The following is a 20,000-nucleotide window of genomic DNA, read 5'->3' on the forward strand; positions in this document are numbered from 1 at the left end:
AATGATGATTTTCCACAAGTTGACCAGATAAATGTTGTCTCTGCAGACAGATGAAGCCACCAGGCAGTGCAGAGAGTTGTATGAGGAGCAGGCCAGCCTTCAGGAGGAGCTGGGTAAGCTGTTGCTTTGTCTCTGGGAAAAGTTGATCTGGTTGTTGTTTCTGCTAAGTGGAACGAGTGCTTTCCCTCCACAGCAGCCATTTGTCCTTTGCTGTAAATTAGATTCTCGTGTGCAAAGTTTCATTTTACCAGCTGTTGATTATAGTGATGTGGACTGATTACCCAGAGACTTGTGGTTTGACCTCTGACCTCAGTCTTGTGTCTACTCCCACTGATGGAATGTCACCCCACCTGAGGTCTGGAGAACAGAGCCTGGGCGACTGTGACCAGTGTTTGACGTCCAGTCTAAGTGCTGTCCACACTGCTGCTTTAATCTTCCCGTGGTGGTTTAGCTCCACCCCCCGCCACAGCCTCGGGACTCCCACATGACTTCTCTTATATGCCGAGTGCTGTTATATTTGCTCTCAAACACATTCTTCTCCTCCGCCCGGCCAACGCTGACCTCACAACGACATTTTAATTAGGTTTTGTAAACTCCAGAGGTCACATGAGGCTCCTCCCCCATCAGCGTGTGTCTGGTTCTCGTTACCAACGTCTGAGAAATCTGCCCACAGCCAATAGGAGAGCGTCATCATTTTAAACATTACAGTTTTTTCTTTGTCAGGGTGACTCTGGTGCTGCTCTCCAGACCAGTTCTGTTCCAGTCCAGTCTCACCAGTAACATTTACTATTGCAGACTGGGTTTTTGGTGTAGCTGCACACACTGAAGCTTGATTTCTACTAATTCTGTAAAGTTGGTGTGTTTTCTGAGCCAGCCCGACTCTGTACCAGCGGTTTGTGGTGACACTCAAATGTCCGTTCATCATCAGAATCGGCTGATGTGGTCATTTTTTACCATACCGGTCCGATAAGTAGAACCCGGAGAAGGTAACTACCTACATTTGTTTACATCATGTTGCTGTTTGCATCCGTGTTTCAGGGCGGGGAGGGGTGGTCCATGTGGTATTTGTTTGGTCATGTGATGCAGCACAGGATTGTGGGGGTGTTTGAAGCAGAAACGGTGTAGGTGGTGTGGTCACTTTCAAACTTTTCAGGTCTGAAGGAATATTTCTAATAACAGTAAATAATAATTTTTGGTCATCACAGCAGCGTCGGTGTTGGATATCAGTCCAGGTTCTGGTACGGGGCCTCCCGGGTTGTCCGTGCGTTTATGTGCAGTTTCAGAAAACCAGATTATAGTCTGGCAGAACCAAACGTTACTACTTCTAATCCAGCTAAGATGCCCTGACACGACGGTTAGAGAATCGAACTTCTCTGCGGAAATGCTCCTGTGATAATATGTATAATATAATGTAACTCGTGTAACACCATCCAACAGGAACGTACGGACCAAATAAGCTGTTCTGCGGCGTTGTTGTCATCCATTTTTTCTGTCGTTGTGCTTCAGCCGCCTGCTTCACTCCCCGCCGGTTACTCCTTCACCGTTTACGATGCTATAGGCGAACTGAAAGCTTGTCGACACGAAGAGCGCGTGTTGCCACTTACCTTAGCGGGGTGGAGTCATTCGGTTTTCTGACGAACGTGTGATCTATATACCAGCTGCCATTCTGGCCACCGTATTGGCTCGATCATTGCTCTAGCTCGACTTAAAACCGCACCGACTGGTTTCACGTCTCGGATCTTCCTCAGCTAGCGATGGGTTCTTGAGTTAGCGGATGTCTCAGATAACACTTCTTATTTATGTTTGGTTCTAATATGGAGGATGAGACAAAGGTCCACTGATAGAAAACACATCTTTATGGGATCGCTGTGAAGTAAATCAAAAATGTTCACTTTTCGTCATATCTGACATAACTGAGCAGCAGATGGTCTAATGCACAGCCACCTCCCACTTTATCACCGCTTCCAGTCCTTTTGGAGACTGAAGTCGTACACCTGGCTGAAGGCGTCCTGATTCTGGAGCGGCTACAAACTGTTACTTCTGTCTGCTGCCTCCTGGTGTGTCTACAGCTAGCTCTGTCCACTCATGTGTGCGTCTGGAGAAGGAGAAGGAAGAGCTGCGTGCTACTCTGCAGGATGCAGCCCAGAGGCTGCAGGAGCAGCACCAGAAGGACTTGGCTGAGCTGGAACAGAAGACCAGCTACCAGGCTGAGTGGGACAAAAGCCGCCTCGCCTGCCAGGAGGAGGCTGACGAGTGCAGGACTCTGATGCTGCAGCAGGTTCGTCTCTTTACCTGATCTGCTGAGTGGAAATGTGATTGATGTGTAAGGTCTTAGCAACCAGCAGCAGAGTGCTTGTGTTCTAGTGGTGAACACCCATTAGTTGGTTTGAAATGTGCTGCTTTTACCTTTTTAGATGGAGGAGCTGAAAGCCAGTCATGAAGCCATGAAGCAGAAACTCGAGAGCAGCCATGAGGAGCAGCTGCAGAGGGTCAAGCAGCAGCATGACAGCTCCCTGCAAGGTGAGAGAAGCGCAGTCCAACTTTCATAAAAAGGTTAGAATATTATTATTATTATTTTACTGGGTGTGAAATGGCAACAAAATACCCGTTCCTTTAGTTAGATCAGTAAGTCATGTGAGACAAGTTGCCTCAAACTTAAATCCACAGTAGATTTACAGAAACGTGTCTACTTTCAGCGCTCAGGAACGCCCACACTCAGGAGCTGCAGCGCTTTGAGAAAACTTGCAAAGATACCGAGTTTCTTCTGCGTGTAAGCTTTTCCTTTTCCCACAACCCTTTACTAAAACCACAGAGCTTCTTAAAGCGTGACCTCCGTTGTTTTTCACCCACAGAGAGAGCTCGAGGAGCTGACGGTAAAGAATAATGCTCTGATGGAGAAGCTGGCAGCACACGAGAACAGGAGGAAGGAGCTGGCTGAACACACGCAGGTACCTGTAGGTCTATCGCTGACAGTGTTCAAACAACTCATGACTCCTGTGGCGTTTGCCTCTGAGCGTTAAAGGTGGAAACAACGAAACAGTATCATAACAGGAGAGTCGGTTCCTCTAATGAACTCGTTTTTCTGCCGTTAGCTCCTGGATGGAAGAAGTCAGAGTTAAAATGATCCAGCTGTTCAGTCTGGGCAGACACGATGTGGACTTGGTGTCCACTGTGAGACAGAAGTCACTCTTATCAGCGTGAAGCTGGACAGGTTAGGGTTGGACACATATGTCCATCTTGCCTCTGACAAGCTTTGTTTGACCTAGCTGAGGACAACAGTTGTTTATAAAGCCAAACCACAACAAGACTCATCTCGAGATGCATCACAAAATAAATATTCCATCTGAACCTACTTATTCAATTCAAGTTTATTTATAAAGCGCCAAATCACGACAAGAGTCGTCTCAAGGCACTTCACGTAATAAACATTCCAGTCCAGGTCAGTTCATTAAGCCAATCAGAAATAATGTTTCCTATATAAGGAACCCAGCAAGTTGCATCAAGTCACTGACAATAGAGCTCCGGGAGTTGACGTCACGTTTCCCGGCATGCAACAGTTCAAATCGAAACGGCGCCATATTGGCAGGCAGAAGCCGGCAGCTGGACTATTTGTTATTGTCAGAAAACTCAATCAAACGGGAAATATGGTAGATTCCTGTTGTGCTCCAGGATGCAGAACAGACATGGACGACATAAGGAATGAGCCATCTACAGGACTCCCCAAGATCCGGAGCGCCGCAAACGTTGGATCATTGTAATAAAACGCGCTAGTGACCGGGCTAAAATGAAGCTGTGTGATCCCGAGAGTAAAGGATTTCACTTATGCAGCGACCGCTTCATATCAGGTACTTAAACCAACGTTTCCTCAACTGTGTATGGTGTTTATTTTAAATGCTTTTGTTACGATTCTTAGTGGGCTTCCTAAACTTATTTTGGCGTGGCTTTTTCTGTCTTATTACTCATAGCAACAAGTAAACATCACGTAAAACGTTGCCTCGTGAGTTCTGCGTGCTGCCGTTTACGTGTTTTATGATCACAGCAATTAACCGGCTAAGCTGTATTTCATTTTTAAGCAATGGTTGATCAGTTGTCAGATCACACATAAAAAGCACTTTGGATTGCTATTATCTGTCTCACCGAGACTACTTACGTGTAAATCTGTTATTTGTCCGTCCATCCATCCATTTTCATCCGCGTATCTGGAGTCGGGTTGCGGGGGCAGTAGCGTGACTTCCCTCTCCCTAGCCGCCAGAGCCAGCTCCTCCGGGTAAATCCCAAGGGGTTCCCCGGTCAGGTCCGGTGTTGTGCCGGTAAGAAGTCCGCTCCGACAGCTTCTGGCGTTTTTAAAAAGTATCCCAGGGGCACGGTAAGGGTCGGAGATGTTTAGTCTATTTAATTTCTGACTATATAAAACGATTTCTTCTGTTTTAAAGTGTGAAGTAAACTCCGACGAAGTAAAATCCAAGCGGATCCCGTTCACGTTCATGGTTACATCCGTGTTTGTTTACCTTTTTTGCATGCCAAAATGGCGTCCACTAACTCAGAGTCACGTGGGTTCCGGAGCTCTATACAGCAATCCTCATACTAAGCAAGCATGCAGCGACAGTGGAGAGGAAAACTCCCTTTTAACAGGAAGAAACCTCCAGAGAATCCTGGCTCAGTATAAGCAGCCATCCTCCACGACTCACTGGGGATGGAGAAGACAGAGCAGACACACACACACACACACACACACACACACACACACACACTTTATTAAATTTGGTGTCTGCTTCAATTTGCTGCAGATTCCGTTTGGGGTCCTCCTTCTAGCCGAGATCATCAAAGCTCCTCTTCTAAAGCATATTTCTGTTTTACAGCAGAGTCTCTTTGCCGTTTCCCAACTTTCTCCATCACACAGACCATTTTCTAGCTGCATGTCTGACATTAGTTAGTCTCTGGGAAACATGGGACCAAACAATTCACTCACACCTTTATCATAAATATGTCCGTAACATCTTGGGATGGTTTGAGTTACTAGATGACTTGTTGTAGTCTTGGTGTGACGCAGCTGTTACTGATGTCATGGTACGGAGACATCATTAACCTGACACCATATCCTGCTCAGCTCTTGGGTTCAGCAGCTTTTCGGGGCTCTCTGGTGCCCCCTGTTGGTTGGAATTACTTTTTGCTCACATTCATGAACTCTTAAATCTCACCAGACCTTCAAACACCTTGCTGGAACCCGTTTTGTCCCTGCAGAAGGATTCCCACACTCTGTATTTGGAGCAGGAGCTAGAAAGTCTGAAAGTCATTCTGGATCTGAAGAACAAACACCTTCACCAGCAGGAGAAGAAGCTGGTGGAGATCAAGAAACTGGTGAGAACACCATCAAATTTCAGTGAAAGCAACATATTTAAGGATGAACGAGGAGAAGAAGGGGTAAACATGATGTTTCTTCACGTGTTTAACAGACGGATAAAAACGTGACATTGGAGGAGAGACTGATAAAAGTCCAGCAGGAGAATGAAGACCTGAAAGCTCGTATGGAACGGCACGCTGCTCTGTCCAGGTCAGATCCCTCAAACTGTGTTTTACCTACGGTAATTGGAGGATAATGAATGTGAAGTGACTTGTCTGTGCGGACGTCCTGCAGACAGCTGTCCCAGGACCAGGCCATGCTGCAGGAGTCCCTTCAGAAGGAGTCCAAGGTGAACAAGCGCCTGTCTATGGAGAACGAGGAGCTCCTCTGGAAGCTCCATAATGGGGACCCGAGCAGCCCCCAAAGGATGTCCCCCATCTCCACCGCCCCCTCCCAGTTCTTCAAGCTTCAGTCTGCCTGTTCCTTCTCCAGCCCCCCCGTCTCACCCAGATAACAGCGCCTGGCTCCAGGGACCTGAGCTGGAGTAGGAGCCAGGATCTTTTTGTCGGTGGTTTCAACGTTGGCTCGTCCAGGATTGGATGAACGGACATTTTCTGTACAAAGATGCTGCAAACATTTGCACAGAAGCACTTAGGAAGCCAGACCACCATGCTGTTTGCCTTTGATGTGGTGAATGGAGGAAATCTCAGGACCTTTTATGTTTGAGGCTCATCTTTACCGAAGCTCACCTACACTACACGCATGTGCAGCTTTAGCCTCGTTGTGTGTTATGTTTCTGTTCCACGGAGCCATGGAAAGTCTGACTTCAGGGTGTGGGAATGGTTCAGGAATTTTGTTGTAGGAATTTCTGCACCTTCTTTCTTCACATCCGAACCATCCTTATTCTGGCGTTTCTGTCCTCTACACCCACGTTAGGGTTTGTTAGAGGCTGTTAAAGCTTTAATTGTTTGGATCACCAGCTCAATGTTCATCTGGTCCCTAATATTGTATGACTGAGGGACCAGTCCAAGTCTTTGTGTGCGAGTCTGGTCAGGCACCTGTTGGAGGAGTACTCCTACAGTCAGGGTTTCCTGGCTGAGGTTACCTGAAGCAGCTTTTCTTTGTGTAGAAGTGATGTCACTTATTTGTTGGCACCTGTTTGAAATATGCAATTAATAAAGTCTTGTACTGAACCTGATGGCTGGATAATCTGTAAACGTATCTGGGATTGGACCAAGCGGAGTTCTGTGTCTGCAGATCCCATTCCACATGTGGAGCACATTAGCCTGGCCGTTAAACCCGTTCAGATCTCTGACAGCTGTTTTTTCTAGCATCATTTTTCAGTTTAAATGTAGCATGCAGGTATGTTTGGTTTGGGTATTTACAGCAGCCTGTTGCTGTCATGGCAACGGAACCAACCCATGATTCCAGCACCAAAACACAATTATTCCAGTTCAAGTTTGAAGTACATTTGAAACTAGAAACGCTCTGAACAACGAAGGTTTCTTCTGTAAATCCCAACAGCAAATGAGTGTTTGCAACAATCTATGAAGCAAATCTGATGCATAAACTGGGAAAGAAGTTTGAAGAACACGTAAAATTACGAGTCATGAAAACCCAGAAGTGTAAGTGTAAAGGGTCTTACTGAGCCGTGTCATGGTGTAGCATGGACGAGGTCTGTCTTGTGCTGCCATGCAGGTCCCTACGGCATCCAAACGGGAGCAAAAACATCCGTTTTCTGTTCAGTTTGGTTTCAGGAATAATGAGCCGGACACAAGCTATTTCAAAAAGTCCCTGTTATGGCACATTAAGGAAAACTGGCGCAGAAACACACCTTTACCCCTTCTTTCCACCAGCTGTGAAAGTGGTCACGTGACGTAATGGCAACGTTTTACCAGTGAGCTCATTCCCATTAGAGGGGGCGATTCAGACGCGAAACGGGAGGAAGAGTGTTCCACACAGCTGATCGTGTGATGTCACAAAATCACGGGAGAACTTCACAAAGAAGTCCACACACAGCAAGGAGAAAGACCGCTGCATGTATCAAATGAAGGTCTGGTCTAATTTCTTTTTACACACCCCACAGGGGTCATAACAGGAAATGGCATGCATGTGACTTTTATTTTGAAAGTTTCCTGCTTTAGTGTTTGACTTCCTGTCTGGTGTGATCTAAACTGTGGAGTTTGACGTGTTTTGGAAGTGTAGCGCATAAAAAATAGACTTGAAACGTAATGATGGCGTCCCGTCGCTTCTGGGGCGTGTCCAAAATGTTACGCTTAGCTGCTGGTGGAAAGGAACTCACCCACTAACGGCAACTATTTGCCACATAAAATATTTTGTGGTCGTTTTGCGGCGCTTTCACATGCAGTGGAAAGAAGGGGTAAGGCACTGGAGAAACAGTAGCTCTACTGCAAGCACCTCCCAGATATTTGAGCTCCTTGTCTCATAGCGCCCAATCAGGGATGAGGTGGGCGCTACCTGCAGCATCTTTTATTCCTTAAAGAGAAAATGTGTAGTTTTCATCGTTAATCTCTGGAAACATCCATCGAAATGTTGAAAAAGAATTAAATGATACCCAGTTGTTGAAAAATATTGGAGGCTTTGTAACACACGACCTTTAAATCGTGTCTAAAATACATGAGTGTGTCTAAGTGTGATTCTCAATGCCGAGGAACCTCGCCTTGATGTCTTGGCCCCGCTCCGGTTGCCTAGGAGATATGTCATCAGGAACCGTCAAGACGTGTTCCAATGGTCATGCTGTTCTCCATTTGTTAGCCGGTTAGCTAGCTGAGCAAGGATACAGGGGAGGTGTAGCCTAGCCTTGGTCAAAAATTACCCAGAATACACCGCGGTATTTTCAAGAGGATGGCAGATCAGAAGCTGGCAGCTACTTTAGGGGGCCAAATTTCAAGTTTAAATGTAAGTCAACTAATTTAAAATGTTTTTTTTTATTTAGATCCAAAGAAGTTCTCTATGGTTGGTTAGTTGCTAGTAGTTGCAGCTTCGGTGGCTAGCGGGTAGAAACTCACATATTTAATTGAACGCAATCTAAAAAGTAAAAGGCTTGTTATATGTTTACCAGAGGTGTGACCAAGTCACTGCTTTGTGTAGCGTTATGAATATGCCATTTCTGCCCTTAACAGCTGCCCTTTGACACAGTGACAGTGTGCATAAGTTGCATCGTGCGCTTGCTTCTGATGTTTACATTCCAGCAAAGAAGACAGAAGAAGGACGAACGCTTTTCATTAGTTAATCAAAGAACTTTATTTCTAATAAAGCTAATCAAAACAACTGATGGTCAATAATAATCAGGTGACTGATCTGTGAAATCACAATGTTATGATTTATGTGTTTAATGAATAACAGGACGTGGGCTAACTGAGCTAGACATCCTGATCCACATAAGGTAAACACATGACACATTGTTCACTCATCCAATCAGAACTTCCTCTCTGATGCGTGGCAGAGCTCTGTGGTGTTTAGTTAATCTGTCCACTCCGATTCGCTAAGAATCAAAAACATCTAAGCTTAATGAAACAGAACAACGCCATTTTAACTTAGTTCCATCACAAGTTTCAACGTAGTTCCAACGTGAGTTCAACCAGCTCTCAAATCCGTCTGATGTCCATCATCGCTAAAGCCGGGCGTACGCTGTGCGACTTTTTCACTTTTTTGAGCCAATTTTCCACTCGTGCGAGAATCCACAAGATCGGGGCGAGTTTTGCGCCGAGCGGTCGTGTAGTGTACAGGGGGTCACGAGAGGCGATTAACACCACGTGACCAGCTGCCGATCAGCAGTCGTGAGGTCGCACGGACTTCTGGCGTGTTTAATATTTTGCTCGTCCCTCGTGAGGGTATCGCACTGTTGAAGCGGCGCTGCGAGCAGCTGCGACCCAAAAAGTATCAGAACCGCTCACGGCGCATGCGCAATCCCTGCATCAACGCCGCTCGCTCGCTATTTCCCTAATAACACACGCTGTTCGTTTTTGTTTCTACACGTTTTTTTTACTCACAAAGATTGTCAAGAAAGCGTGTTTGTCGTGTTCGTGTCAAATTAAACTGATCACTAAACACAGATTTACTTTCTTTATTTCGTTTTCCTCATCCAACCCCCATAAATCCCTGTGTGTCCTCCTGCAGCACTCCTGAAGGACAACAGGCAAAACAAGACAAAAAAGTCTGACGTGTTGAGTAAAAACTGCTATTTTTAGCATATTTTTAGGGCCGACGTGTTGCTACCAGACGTACAATGTGAGCAGTCAGGTCGCATGCGAGAACTGGGTCGTGCAGTGTGAGCACATGACTCGTGAGATCTGCTCTGCGAGGAAGTCGTACAGTTTGAGTTGAAGCTGAGTGCTACGAGTGAAAAAGTCGCACAGTGTACGCCCGGCTTTAGTGAAGTACAGACTGGCCAGCTGTATTTTCTACTTTTAAGCTGAGAACTGTCAAGCTGGAAAACTCTGTCGTTTTATCAACAAGACGACGGTTCCTTCAGAATAAAAGCTGAACTCTATGACCCAATAAGGGGGGTCTCTACGGGACGCTGAAACCTGCCGTTGTACCGGGAGGCGATCCTCAGACTGGTTTGTCATGCTGCCGACGCTGTTTCACCAGTTCCAGCACAAGGAGGGTCCGAGGACCCTGGCATCCGGATCTAACACGGAGGTCTCCGCACGGTACGTAGTTCGGCATAGATTGCGTCTCATGTCTTCCTCCTGAAGTCCATACCGGTCAGTTAGGGCAACAACATCTCGCACTCAGACTCGCCTCCACCAGATGGAGATTCTGAACTGACACACACACACCCCAACACTTCAGCATTACATCCATCTGCATCCATCATTAGAGAGTTAGTCCTGGTAATTGTTTCAAATAATCATAAAAGAAATATTCTTAAACGTCCCATCTCTCTCTCTTCTTGTCTCTAATTCAATACAAGGTGTTTGAATAAAATTCCCTGTGGTAAAAACAACCTCTTTTGATCTAAGGGCCCGGTCCAAAGATTAATGATCCAGCCAGATTTGGATCAGTGATATCTCTGAACCTTAATAAAAGTGTAAGAATATACCAATTATATTCCGCTACATTTAATGGCGAGCCTTGGGCAGATATCTACACAGTTTTAAAGCACTTTGTGTCGAGTTTGGGACATAATTGCACTCTTTGAGCCGTCTGAGTTAGACAAAACAAACTTCTCTCTTTCAGCTAGTGGTAAACATTTGCTTCACGTAAAGGGGGGTTGGACATTAGTCACCCTCCACAGGACGCGCTGTTTCATCAAACCACTCTAAGGCTGACGTGGCACATAGCGGCCATTTTAGGCCTACCACTGAAGGTGTGTTTTCCTGTCTGGTACGTTGAATACTGTATGTTTTCTTGTTTGTCGCGTGTGTTTGTGACACTGTGTGCAATTGTTTGTGAAACCGGAGATCGTGATATCCCCGTCGGAAGTTCCTTCCGTCCGGTAGCCGCTTGATCCCCGACTACCGTCCCGGTCAACTCGCTAGCATTAATCCGCTAGCATTCAACCACTAGCATTAATTCGCTAATAGCTGAAGTTAGACATGGAAGAGCGCCTCTGCACACCCAGAGTAAGGACGCTAAAATCCAGAAATTACCACGTCGCTCACGCACTCTTGGTTGCTCGGACTGGTCCGTTTGGACCGTTAAGACCTGGTCGCTCCAGGCAATCGCTAGCTTAGTCGAAAGTGCTAACTAGTCACCCCGGTGAGACATACGGTGGCGCGTACTGACAAACTGTCAAGCCGTTTCGACGCAGCAATTCTGCGTCTCAAAATCCGCTACGCCTTCGAGTACTAGGTACAGTCGGTTGCATTAGTGGCAGTTCTTTAAAACGCTCCGGTGTAAAGAATTGGATTTGGCTACGTGGCTAGACGCCGAGTGACGGACAGCGCATGCGCAACAATCCGCCATTATGAGTGACCCAACTCGTAGCTCGACTGGCCATCTTGGGCAGGTCAACAGAGAGTGATATTTGTGGCATTACTTAACGGTTTTGCCCCGAAAATTCATTCGAAAACCAAGCTTCCCTGTAACTAATTCTTTAATAAGTCTACAGGTAAGAGTTGTTTCTGGGTAAGATTAGTAAATTAAAGAACTCATAACTAATTGGAAGATGGGCCCAGAGGAAACAATGCAATTGCCATCACAACTTCTGGCTGCGATGAAAAGCGATTTCCTAACGATGATGACTGGGATGAGGAACATGATCTGCACTCTTCAGCAGGACGTCGAGGACGCGAAACATTTTGTGCGTGATTTTCAGGCGACACGGGCAGCGACTCCGTGTTTGGCCGAAAAGCCGCCAGATGAGACGAGGATGCTGCAGGCTGATGTTTTGAAAGGTTCTGACTCACAGGAAAACACCTACATCTCGCCGATCGTTCCATCCGTGGTGATGATAAAGAACACACCCGTGGACGACGGCTCAGGTACCGCTATCGCCGTGGCTGACAAAATACTGCTGGCAGCTATGGACGTGCAAGAGGGGACTGGTAGACCCACAGTAAGGGTCACTGTGCAACAGGGACATTGCTGTGACGCCTTGATAGACACGGGTTCAGACATTACGATGATGAGCAAAGGTTTTTATAACGGCATCTGCGAGAATAGTGAGGAGGGCCTGCACCCCCCACACACACACTCATTCCGTGCTCGTTAACTGTCACCGATTTCTTTGGGATTCCAGTGATCTTGTCTTCGAAGACTGTGCTCCAGGTCTCGATAGGGCCCATGAGCTTCAAACACCCCGTCTACATCGGTGAGACTATGACCATGCCCATGCTCATAGGTATGGACTGTCTCCAGCGCCTTGACTCTTTCATCGGCTACGAGTCCAGAGGACTGTGTGCATGTGTGAGAAGGCCTAAACCGTACAATCCGCCGCCTGGCACTGACTCACACTGTCTAGTGGTAAGTGTTCGGGAAGGGGGCGAGACTGCGGGCTCACCGCCACGCTCAAAGCCACCGGCGAGGCCCCCTGAAGTTCTGTCCCAGATTGAAAGAGTCGTAGACCAAGCGGATGCTCTTACCAACGAGGTCGAGCGAGACAAACTACGACAACATTTGCTAAAGTACAAAGATTTTCTTTCACTTGACTCCTTGGACTGTGGTCTAACCACTATCCATGAAGTCAGGATTCCTACACTGCCACATGCCCCGCCGACTTTTGTGCGGCAATACAAGATTCCCCTGGCATCCCAAGGACCAGTCCAGGAAATCATTGACAGCCTCTTGGCTAAAGGGATCGTTCGACCCTGCAACAGCACCTACTCGGCTCCGTTGTGGCCGGTAAAGAAGGCTAATGGTAAGTGGCGACTAACCATTGACTACCGGCAACTCAACAAACAGGTTCCCTTGTCTAGGTGGCCAATGGCGCGCCTGGAGCAGGATCTTCCAAGAGTGAAAGATGCTAAGTACTTTTCCACACTTGACATTGCATCCGGATTTTGGACGATTCCAGTCCACGAATCGGACCAACACAAACTTGCCTTCTCCTTTGCCAACCGACAGCACACCTTCACCCGGTGTCCTTTTGGTTATTCCAACTCGCCTGCTGAGTTCAACATCTTCTTGAACAAAGCCTGCCCCGATGCTCGAGAGCGGGGGACCCTCATCTATGTCGACGACATTCTTATTCGCAAGCGTACATTAGATGACCACCTGTCCGAGTCACAAATCTTTCCAGTCAAGTCTCAAGTCGAGTCCAAAGTCAATGATGTGGAAGTCCAAGTCCTTCACTTTGAATTTTCAAGTCATAATCAAGTAATCTGTCCAACTTCAGTTTAATGACAATGATAATAGGTAGATTCCAGAATTAAAGCTTCTTAAAGTTTCATTTATTTGCTCAAACAAGCAGGAAGTGCAACTGAAACTGATTATAAACAAAGTGCTGCTGCATTCAGCAGTAAATCAAACCCAGAACGAAGAATGATTCATGATTTTCGTCCATGTCGCGTCACTTTTGTGCTAAAATATCAAATATGCTCAAGTCATCAAGTCAACAGATGCAAGTCGATTCAAGTTGCAAGTCATTGGCGTTCAAGGCCGAGTCAAGTCGTAAGTCTTTATACATTTTATAAAGTCAAGTCAGAAGTCCTTAAAATAATGACTCGAGTCCAAGTCATATGACTCCAGTCCACACCTCTGATATTTATATTGAAACTTATACGTATAAAATATAACGTTATCTCCCGTGTCACATGGCGTTACGTGACTGCCGCGGAAGCAGCGGTTACGTGATGCAAGTCTGTTCCATTTAACTGTTTCCTTTGACCAGGGAAGGACAGTGTCCTAGGCCTTGACATTGAGAAACACCCCAAGTCTCTGGGCAACACCATATTGGACGCCATGTTTCCTTCTACGGGAGCCCATGAGGACAAAATGAATTTAATGATTTGTAACAAATCGTTACGAAACTTTCACCATTGATAAACGATGTTTAGCACATTTACCTCTTTGCTCATTGCCAGTTATGAAAGGGAGTCTGATGTGCTTGTCATTTTGCTGAAGGGTGCACTCCTAGGGAATTTTGACCCTAAAAGCCATCCATTGGTAAGGTCTTACTCAAACACAAAAATACTGCTTGCTTGCAAAGATTTAGGTAATTACTGCCCCCTATCGCCAGGGAAAATGCACTCATCATTTTAAGGTAACTGAGCCCTGAAGCAGCTCATTCTGGAAGTACCTAAATGTGAAGACTAGAGCTGTTGAGTTCATTTTCTGTGAGAATTTCATGAACGTGTTTTTTTATCGTCCATAAAACAGCAAAAAAAAAATGTCCCATTTATATTAAGGGCTGCTTTTCTGCTCTTATGTCAAAGTTTCTGTTTTCTGAGTTCATGTAAAACCAGCGGTGTCACATGACATGTGATGTTTTAGTGGAAATACCAGAACTCTGTTTTTCATAAAAAATAAATTACTCACCAGTAAATTTTTAAAAAGTTGAAGTTGCAGATCTTCCAAAGAACAAAACCACATTAAGTTTGAGGAACTTTATTTTTAAAAAACTACATTTTAGCAGTGGCGGGCGGTGCGTTCCACCCCTGGGCATTCAGTGATTTCCTATTCAGTCCAATCTAATTTAATACACCTTAAAATACCATCAATAGGACATCACAGTTGGAGAAACCACACACACACACACACACACACACACACCAGTGGCTGGTCAAGACACATAATTTCCAGAGTCTTTAAAATCAAACTCGCATTCCCAGTTGAGAGTAGGAAGCTGACCACGGATACCGTCAAATCTCAGAAATGAAAGACGGGTTTACGAGATGAGACAATAAAATAAATAAGTAAAGCAAACACATTATTTGCATTTGTTTTGGAGAAAATTGTACCGCGAAACAATTGAACATGTTGGCGCAGCTGCACACACCACGTCATACACAATATAAATTGCATAGAAACAGAACACATAGAATTATTTCATTTTGCCATTTTATTTCGTTACCATTTATTGATTATTAACAAAATAAAATGACAAACATTAAAAAAAATACTAATAAAATGTTTCTACTCACCAACATAAATGTCCAGCATGGATCTCCTCCTCTCCTGCTCATTAGAAAATAAAATCCATCCTTCTTTCTTTCCTGAGGAAAACCTCAGTGGCTCTGTACAGTTCATCTGTGCGCTTCAGGTCCATGAGTGGATCCTTTTCTATGGACATGGAGGCTGATGCTGAAAACCATGTCTGCCCGGTCGTGTTTCTGGCGTACGTTTTAACGCGCTTTAATGCTACCAAATCCATCTGATGCGAGCAACGGGCGTTCCCAGCAGAATAACCTGCAGCGGTTCTCTGAAGCTGTTAGCCGTGGGTACCGTTCATAGTTGCTTGCCTGAAAATGACGAACAAATCCTTTCCCCTGCTGGGACAAGCCAGCTAGCGTTGGAGTCAGACGACCTGTTCTCACAAGATCCATTTTTTCTTGAAAGGTCCGTCTTGAAAATGGTGTGGCAAGTAAATCTGCAACCAAGTCCGTCTCTTCTCCTCTTTCAGCCATCATGTGTTCAAAAACACACCGATAGCTGCCTATAGATACAAATCTCTGTGTTTAGTTTTGATATTTTGCTTCATGCCGCTAGAAAAGTTCTAACTACTGCTTATTCAATCACAGGATGCGTTCATGTCAACTTTTGCGCGAGGCCAGCTAGCTGGCCCGGGCCAAGCTGACTCGTGAGCTGATTGGCTATCGCAACTAGATCGTCTCCGTTCACTTACAGCGGACAGTGGGCTTCTCGATTGATTCTGAAGGCCTAGATCAGACTAATCTGCCTGAAAACACAAGCTAGCTTAAATCTGATTGGATAACACCCAGCCTTGGTATTTTAACACTGGAAGCAGCACAGCCAAGTGGATATAATAGGATATAAAGAAAATAGACCAGTAAACATTTTTTTTTATTTAAAAATAATTACCAAAGGAAAAAAAATACATTTACGCTTTTGAGTATGTTTAGGCCAGCAGAGAAGGCTTTGCTGGCCCTGACTGCCCACCACTGCATTTTAGAATTGAGCAAAATCAGTTTGTGGATTAGATCTGGTTCACAGCTCTAACACACCTCAGAAGCCACATCTTTGGTTTGATCACGCAGAGTTTATCTTTGTTGCAACGATGGTCTCTCCATACGGGTTCTTCGCTTTACAGATGTAATCTCCAAAATCAATGGTCTCGATGTCCTCCAGAGTCAGGACGCTCTGAGACAACCTGGTGGTGTGGCCCATCCCTCTGGTAACCAGCCTCCAGGATGACTGGATGTGAACAGGACGCTGATCCTACAGCATACACAACAACACACACCGTTTACCGACATGGCTGTGAGTGTGTTGTCTCTCAGATGTTTAGATATCGGGTCATAAGCTCTGTTTCCATTACCGGAACTCCAGGGTAATTCCTGGGATGGGGAAATTGACCAGGAGATGGGACGTCCTGGTCCTCTCAGCTGTTGTGTCATCATTCAAATTCAGCCCTTTCAAATCTTTGCACAGACGTCAGCATATCAAGACTGCGTTGGCAGTGAGTGATGTCACTGATCAGCCACAATAAGTGTTCACAGTAACATTTAGGGATGTTACTATGATGTTACCGATACCGATACGATACCAGTATCGGTTAAAGTTAACCGATACTAATGCAGTTGCTTGAAAGTGGCTTCACTGTAACTTGTCATTTTTGTTCACCTAATATTTTAGTTTTGTGATCATTTCTATTCATATATTTTACTTTTTATCTGCCTCACAGTCTTTTCCTGTTGAAAGCAGAGAAGAAAATAAACCTGGATTCCAATTCATAGCATTTTTTGTGTGTGTTTGAAGTATCCATGTATCGGTATTGTATCGGTTGGAAAAAAAGTGGTATCGTTGCATCCCTAGTAATATTAATTACAATAATGGTATTTATTCTGTCGCAGTATATCGATGATGTAAAATGTGGTGTTCAATGACCAGAAGAAGTGTCGTTTTTTACAGCGCTCTGTGACACAACAAAGCCCGGTTAATTAAGTTGTCTTGGGGGAATTTCCCTGTTTTTTCCAGTGTTGGGAGTTTAGTGACAGCTGTGGGGGAATTACGCCGTGTTTTCCGATTTCGGGAGTTAGATTTTAAACGCGATCGTCTGCTGATGTCATTTCCTACTGAGTTACAACCAATCAGCGTGAGTTAGCCAGAGGTTCCGCTCAGCTACTCCACCGGGCCGATCGGAGTACCTTCCCCTGGTCTGGTACTCAGAAGGTTCCTAAAAATGGCCGTTCGGCTGGCCCGGTCCAGTGGAGACATGCACATGTCGGGAGGTTCCTGTAAATCTACCCTGAAGTACCGGTAATGGAAACACAGCTATTAAACTAGTGAATAATCCAGTCCACGTTCCAATTTTGATTTAGTCTACACTTGCTTTAAATTTCCATCAAGCATCAACACACCTAACGCAGCTCTTCTCTGCTTTTACAGCACCTTTTAGCTTCATGCTCATTTTGATTGTTTGACTTTGAGCCAGTATACACCATGCACATCATGCAGTCTGGAGAGCATGACAGATGGTAAAAGTAGTTTGTTAATAAGGTACAAAGAAATTAATCGCTTTTAGATTTCAACATTTTTGTACAAATATTCCTGAAAAATATCTAAAATTATAATTGTATTTTTTTCTTTATTGTTCCAAACATTTAGTAGTAAAGTTTCTACTTTAGGTTGCTACCATTTTCCCTTCTAACCGTTAGTTAGAGCTGAACTCATGTCAAAGGCCAAAGCCCTGAAGTCCGTGTGTCTGGAAACTGCAGGCGACCTCTGGGGATGTAGTTTGGTCTCCTCGTGGGCTTCTACATTAACGTGCGCAAGGAAAACCGTTTTTCCTGTTTTATTTATTTTGATAAGCAGCCTCAAGCTGACATAGACGGCTTGTTCCACAGAAAAATCTGGTGAGTTTTGAAATAGATGAGGTGTTTGGGGTAGAAGGAAACACCTAGCAGGTGATTGGATAAACTGTATTTATTTATTTTCACATCAGTTTCCATGGAGACTCTTGCCCTTCTCTTAATGATGTAATCCGCCTCCTCTTACGTAATGGATGCTACCAGACTCAAACATAAATAAAAGACTTGTCACTCATCTGTTCTTAATTCTTTTCGTTAATCATCTTATTTCTCTCACCTGACCAGGATAAGACCAGCTGAAGCTCACTTCCACCTCCGGGTCTCCCAGCACGGTGCAGGTTACATTGACGTTGTCTCCAAGGGTCCCTGAGGAGGCTCCGAGGCTCACAAACGGAGGCCCGCTGGGAACTGCGCCAGCACGAAATGGAGAAAAACACTTTCATAACTCCAGGTCGTGGAGGAAAATCCTTGGTGGATGTTTAAATATAGCAGATGTAGCAGTTCTGGTTTTGTGGACTGATTCCTATATTTCTGTTTCACAGCTCCGACCCGCTGATACAGCTCAGGTTTTTCTTTTCACCTGGATCGGTCCCTGAAACAAGCCGCTGCAACCGTTTCTCCTCGTGAAGCCACCTCCTATTCACCTGTGACCAGAACCACCTAGACCGGTTCTATCTCACTTGGGGAGCGTTCAGGTAAATCCCTCTCAGCTCTAAGGAGCTTTTTAGAAGTTTTTTTGAAGCAAACAAACAAGATCTGTGACTGCAGACGACCTCTCGAGGTGGGATTTGAATCTCATTGACTGATGATGAAAGGCTGGAGGAACTCTTTTACACAGTTTGTGTATTTGTGAGCGAACTGTAACGGCTGTGTCCTTACCCTCCACGTACAACAGCTGGTACTTGGTGGAGACTTGGGGGGTGTCCTTGGACACAGCCTTGCAGTAGAAGACCCCTTGGTGCTCTGGTCTGGGTTGCTGCAGGACAAACCCTCTAGTCGGGTCATAGGTCACCTGAGTTGTGTTGGTAGTGATCTCCTCAGGTGGGACCTCTCTGTGCAGGGACACCTCAGCACGTGGCTCAGTCACCCTACAGGGGACGACGGCAGGCCTGTCGGGATGCAGGTACACGATCTCGAAGTGGATGGCAGACGGGACGAAGAGATGGTCTTTGTCTGCTGGGAGAGAACGGTGAGCGGGATCAAACGGTTCGGGAATTCTCCGTAAACCAAACAAGCTCATGTGCAGTCTGACATGAAACCTTCAGCCCGGCTGGGTCCGACAACAGTCTGCTCCAGAAAACCGCTTCTTTTGGAAGTTTCCTTCCAAAGCAGAAGTGCAGGACCGCCTTTTAGCTCATTTTTCTACATTAAACGTCTCATGTCTTCAGCGAAAGGCAACACACTCATTTGCTTTTGTTTCATCGTAACGATGAGGTTCACCTGGGAAGTAGATGTATGAGGTGTAGGTACGGTCCTGGTCCCTCTGGCATTCTGCTCCATCACACACGATGACCCAGCAGCTGTATGAACCGGTGTCTGCAGCTGAGGGGGAAGTCAGGATCAGCTGACTGTACTTGTCACTTTGCTTGATGCTGCAAGGAAGAAGCAAATAATCAGACACTCATCTGCAAACTATATATGTACACGCCGCTGGTATTCTGCAGCACCTGAGGCGTGAGTCACTAAAGGTGTCCAGGTTGGATGGGTAGGACCACCCGATGCTGCTTCCTTTACAGCGCAGCTCCATCTTCCTCCCAGGAGTCAGGAGTGTGGTCTGAGCCAGGTGCTGGAAGCGGCCCTTGTCCAGCACCCGCGTCAGCAGGGACTGGCTTTTGCCTTTTCTGTCATTCTGGGCAGGCTGCCGTACCCTCACCCGCCTCCCTCGGCTCTCCTCTACGTCTTTTTTTCTCTTGACCCCTTGGCAACAACCTGCAGACACAGACAAGGGTGGAGAGAATGTCATTTAACTAACAAACGGGGTAGCTGAAATTCTTCATGCTGAATCTAAATTTACAAAATGCAAACATTTTCTTTCCGTTTCTGCACAGAAAGCAACTATATTCAGTGTTTGTCCTTCAGTGCAGAATCAAACCCAACTCAGAGAAAAAGCTGTGATCAGAACCAGCTGTTGCATTCCTTCAGCTCGGCTGAGCTTCTGCAGAAGTGTTTGGGACCATTCTCCTTTGAACGTTCATCTAACCCCTTCCACTGTTTCCCCTGCAGCCAGTGGAGATTAAATCAGACTACCATTCTCACTGAGC

General features: G+C 45.7%; 2 protein-coding genes across 9 annotated transcripts in view; one reads left to right on the plus strand and one right to left on the minus strand.

Moving 5' to 3' along the window:
• mtus1a (microtubule associated tumor suppressor 1a) overlaps nucleotides 1-18,154 on the plus strand; it is a 65,747-nt gene extending 47,593 nt beyond the window's left edge. For 5 of the 7 annotated variants that reach the window (XM_070549515.1, XM_070549458.1, XM_070549407.1 and 2 more), the window contains exons 10-17: nucleotides 47-113; nucleotides 2,070-2,278; nucleotides 2,415-2,520; nucleotides 2,697-2,770; nucleotides 2,853-2,948; nucleotides 5,242-5,358; nucleotides 5,454-5,551; nucleotides 5,636-6,087. In XM_070549515.1, coding sequence (XP_070405616.1) covers nucleotides 47-113; nucleotides 2,070-2,278; nucleotides 2,415-2,520; nucleotides 2,697-2,770; nucleotides 2,853-2,948; nucleotides 5,242-5,358; nucleotides 5,454-5,551; nucleotides 5,636-5,855 — 987 coding nt within the window. In that variant the 3' untranslated portion in view covers nucleotides 5,856-6,087. Of the gene's footprint in view, nucleotides 1-46; nucleotides 114-2,069; nucleotides 2,279-2,414; nucleotides 2,521-2,696; nucleotides 2,771-2,852; nucleotides 2,949-5,201; nucleotides 5,359-5,453; nucleotides 5,552-5,635; nucleotides 6,088-18,024 lie in introns of those variants that run through there. The other 2 variants (XR_011520139.1, XM_070549496.1) reach the window with 2 other exon arrangements.
• The window catches only part of pdgfrl (platelet-derived growth factor receptor-like), a 4,527-nt gene continuing 280 nt past the window's right edge, over nucleotides 15,754-20,000 (minus strand). Inside the window, exons 2-6 of one of the 2 annotated variants that reach the window (XM_015945244.3) lie at nucleotides 19,407-19,668; nucleotides 19,180-19,331; nucleotides 18,619-18,912; nucleotides 18,017-18,147; nucleotides 15,754-16,147 (exon numbers count right to left, since the gene is read on the minus strand). In XM_015945244.3, coding sequence (XP_015800730.1) covers nucleotides 15,959-16,147; nucleotides 18,017-18,147; nucleotides 18,619-18,912; nucleotides 19,180-19,331; nucleotides 19,407-19,668 — 1,028 coding nt within the window. In that variant the 3' untranslated portion in view covers nucleotides 15,754-15,958. Of the gene's footprint in view, nucleotides 16,148-18,016; nucleotides 18,148-18,618; nucleotides 18,916-19,179; nucleotides 19,332-19,406; nucleotides 19,669-20,000 lie in introns of both variants that reach the window. The other variant, XM_015945169.3, reaches the window with a different exon arrangement.

Source organism: Nothobranchius furzeri, chromosome 1 (genome assembly GCF_043380555.1).
Source record: "Nothobranchius furzeri strain GRZ-AD chromosome 1, NfurGRZ-RIMD1, whole genome shotgun sequence".
Taxonomy (NCBI): domain Eukaryota; kingdom Metazoa; phylum Chordata; class Actinopteri; order Cyprinodontiformes; family Nothobranchiidae; genus Nothobranchius; species Nothobranchius furzeri.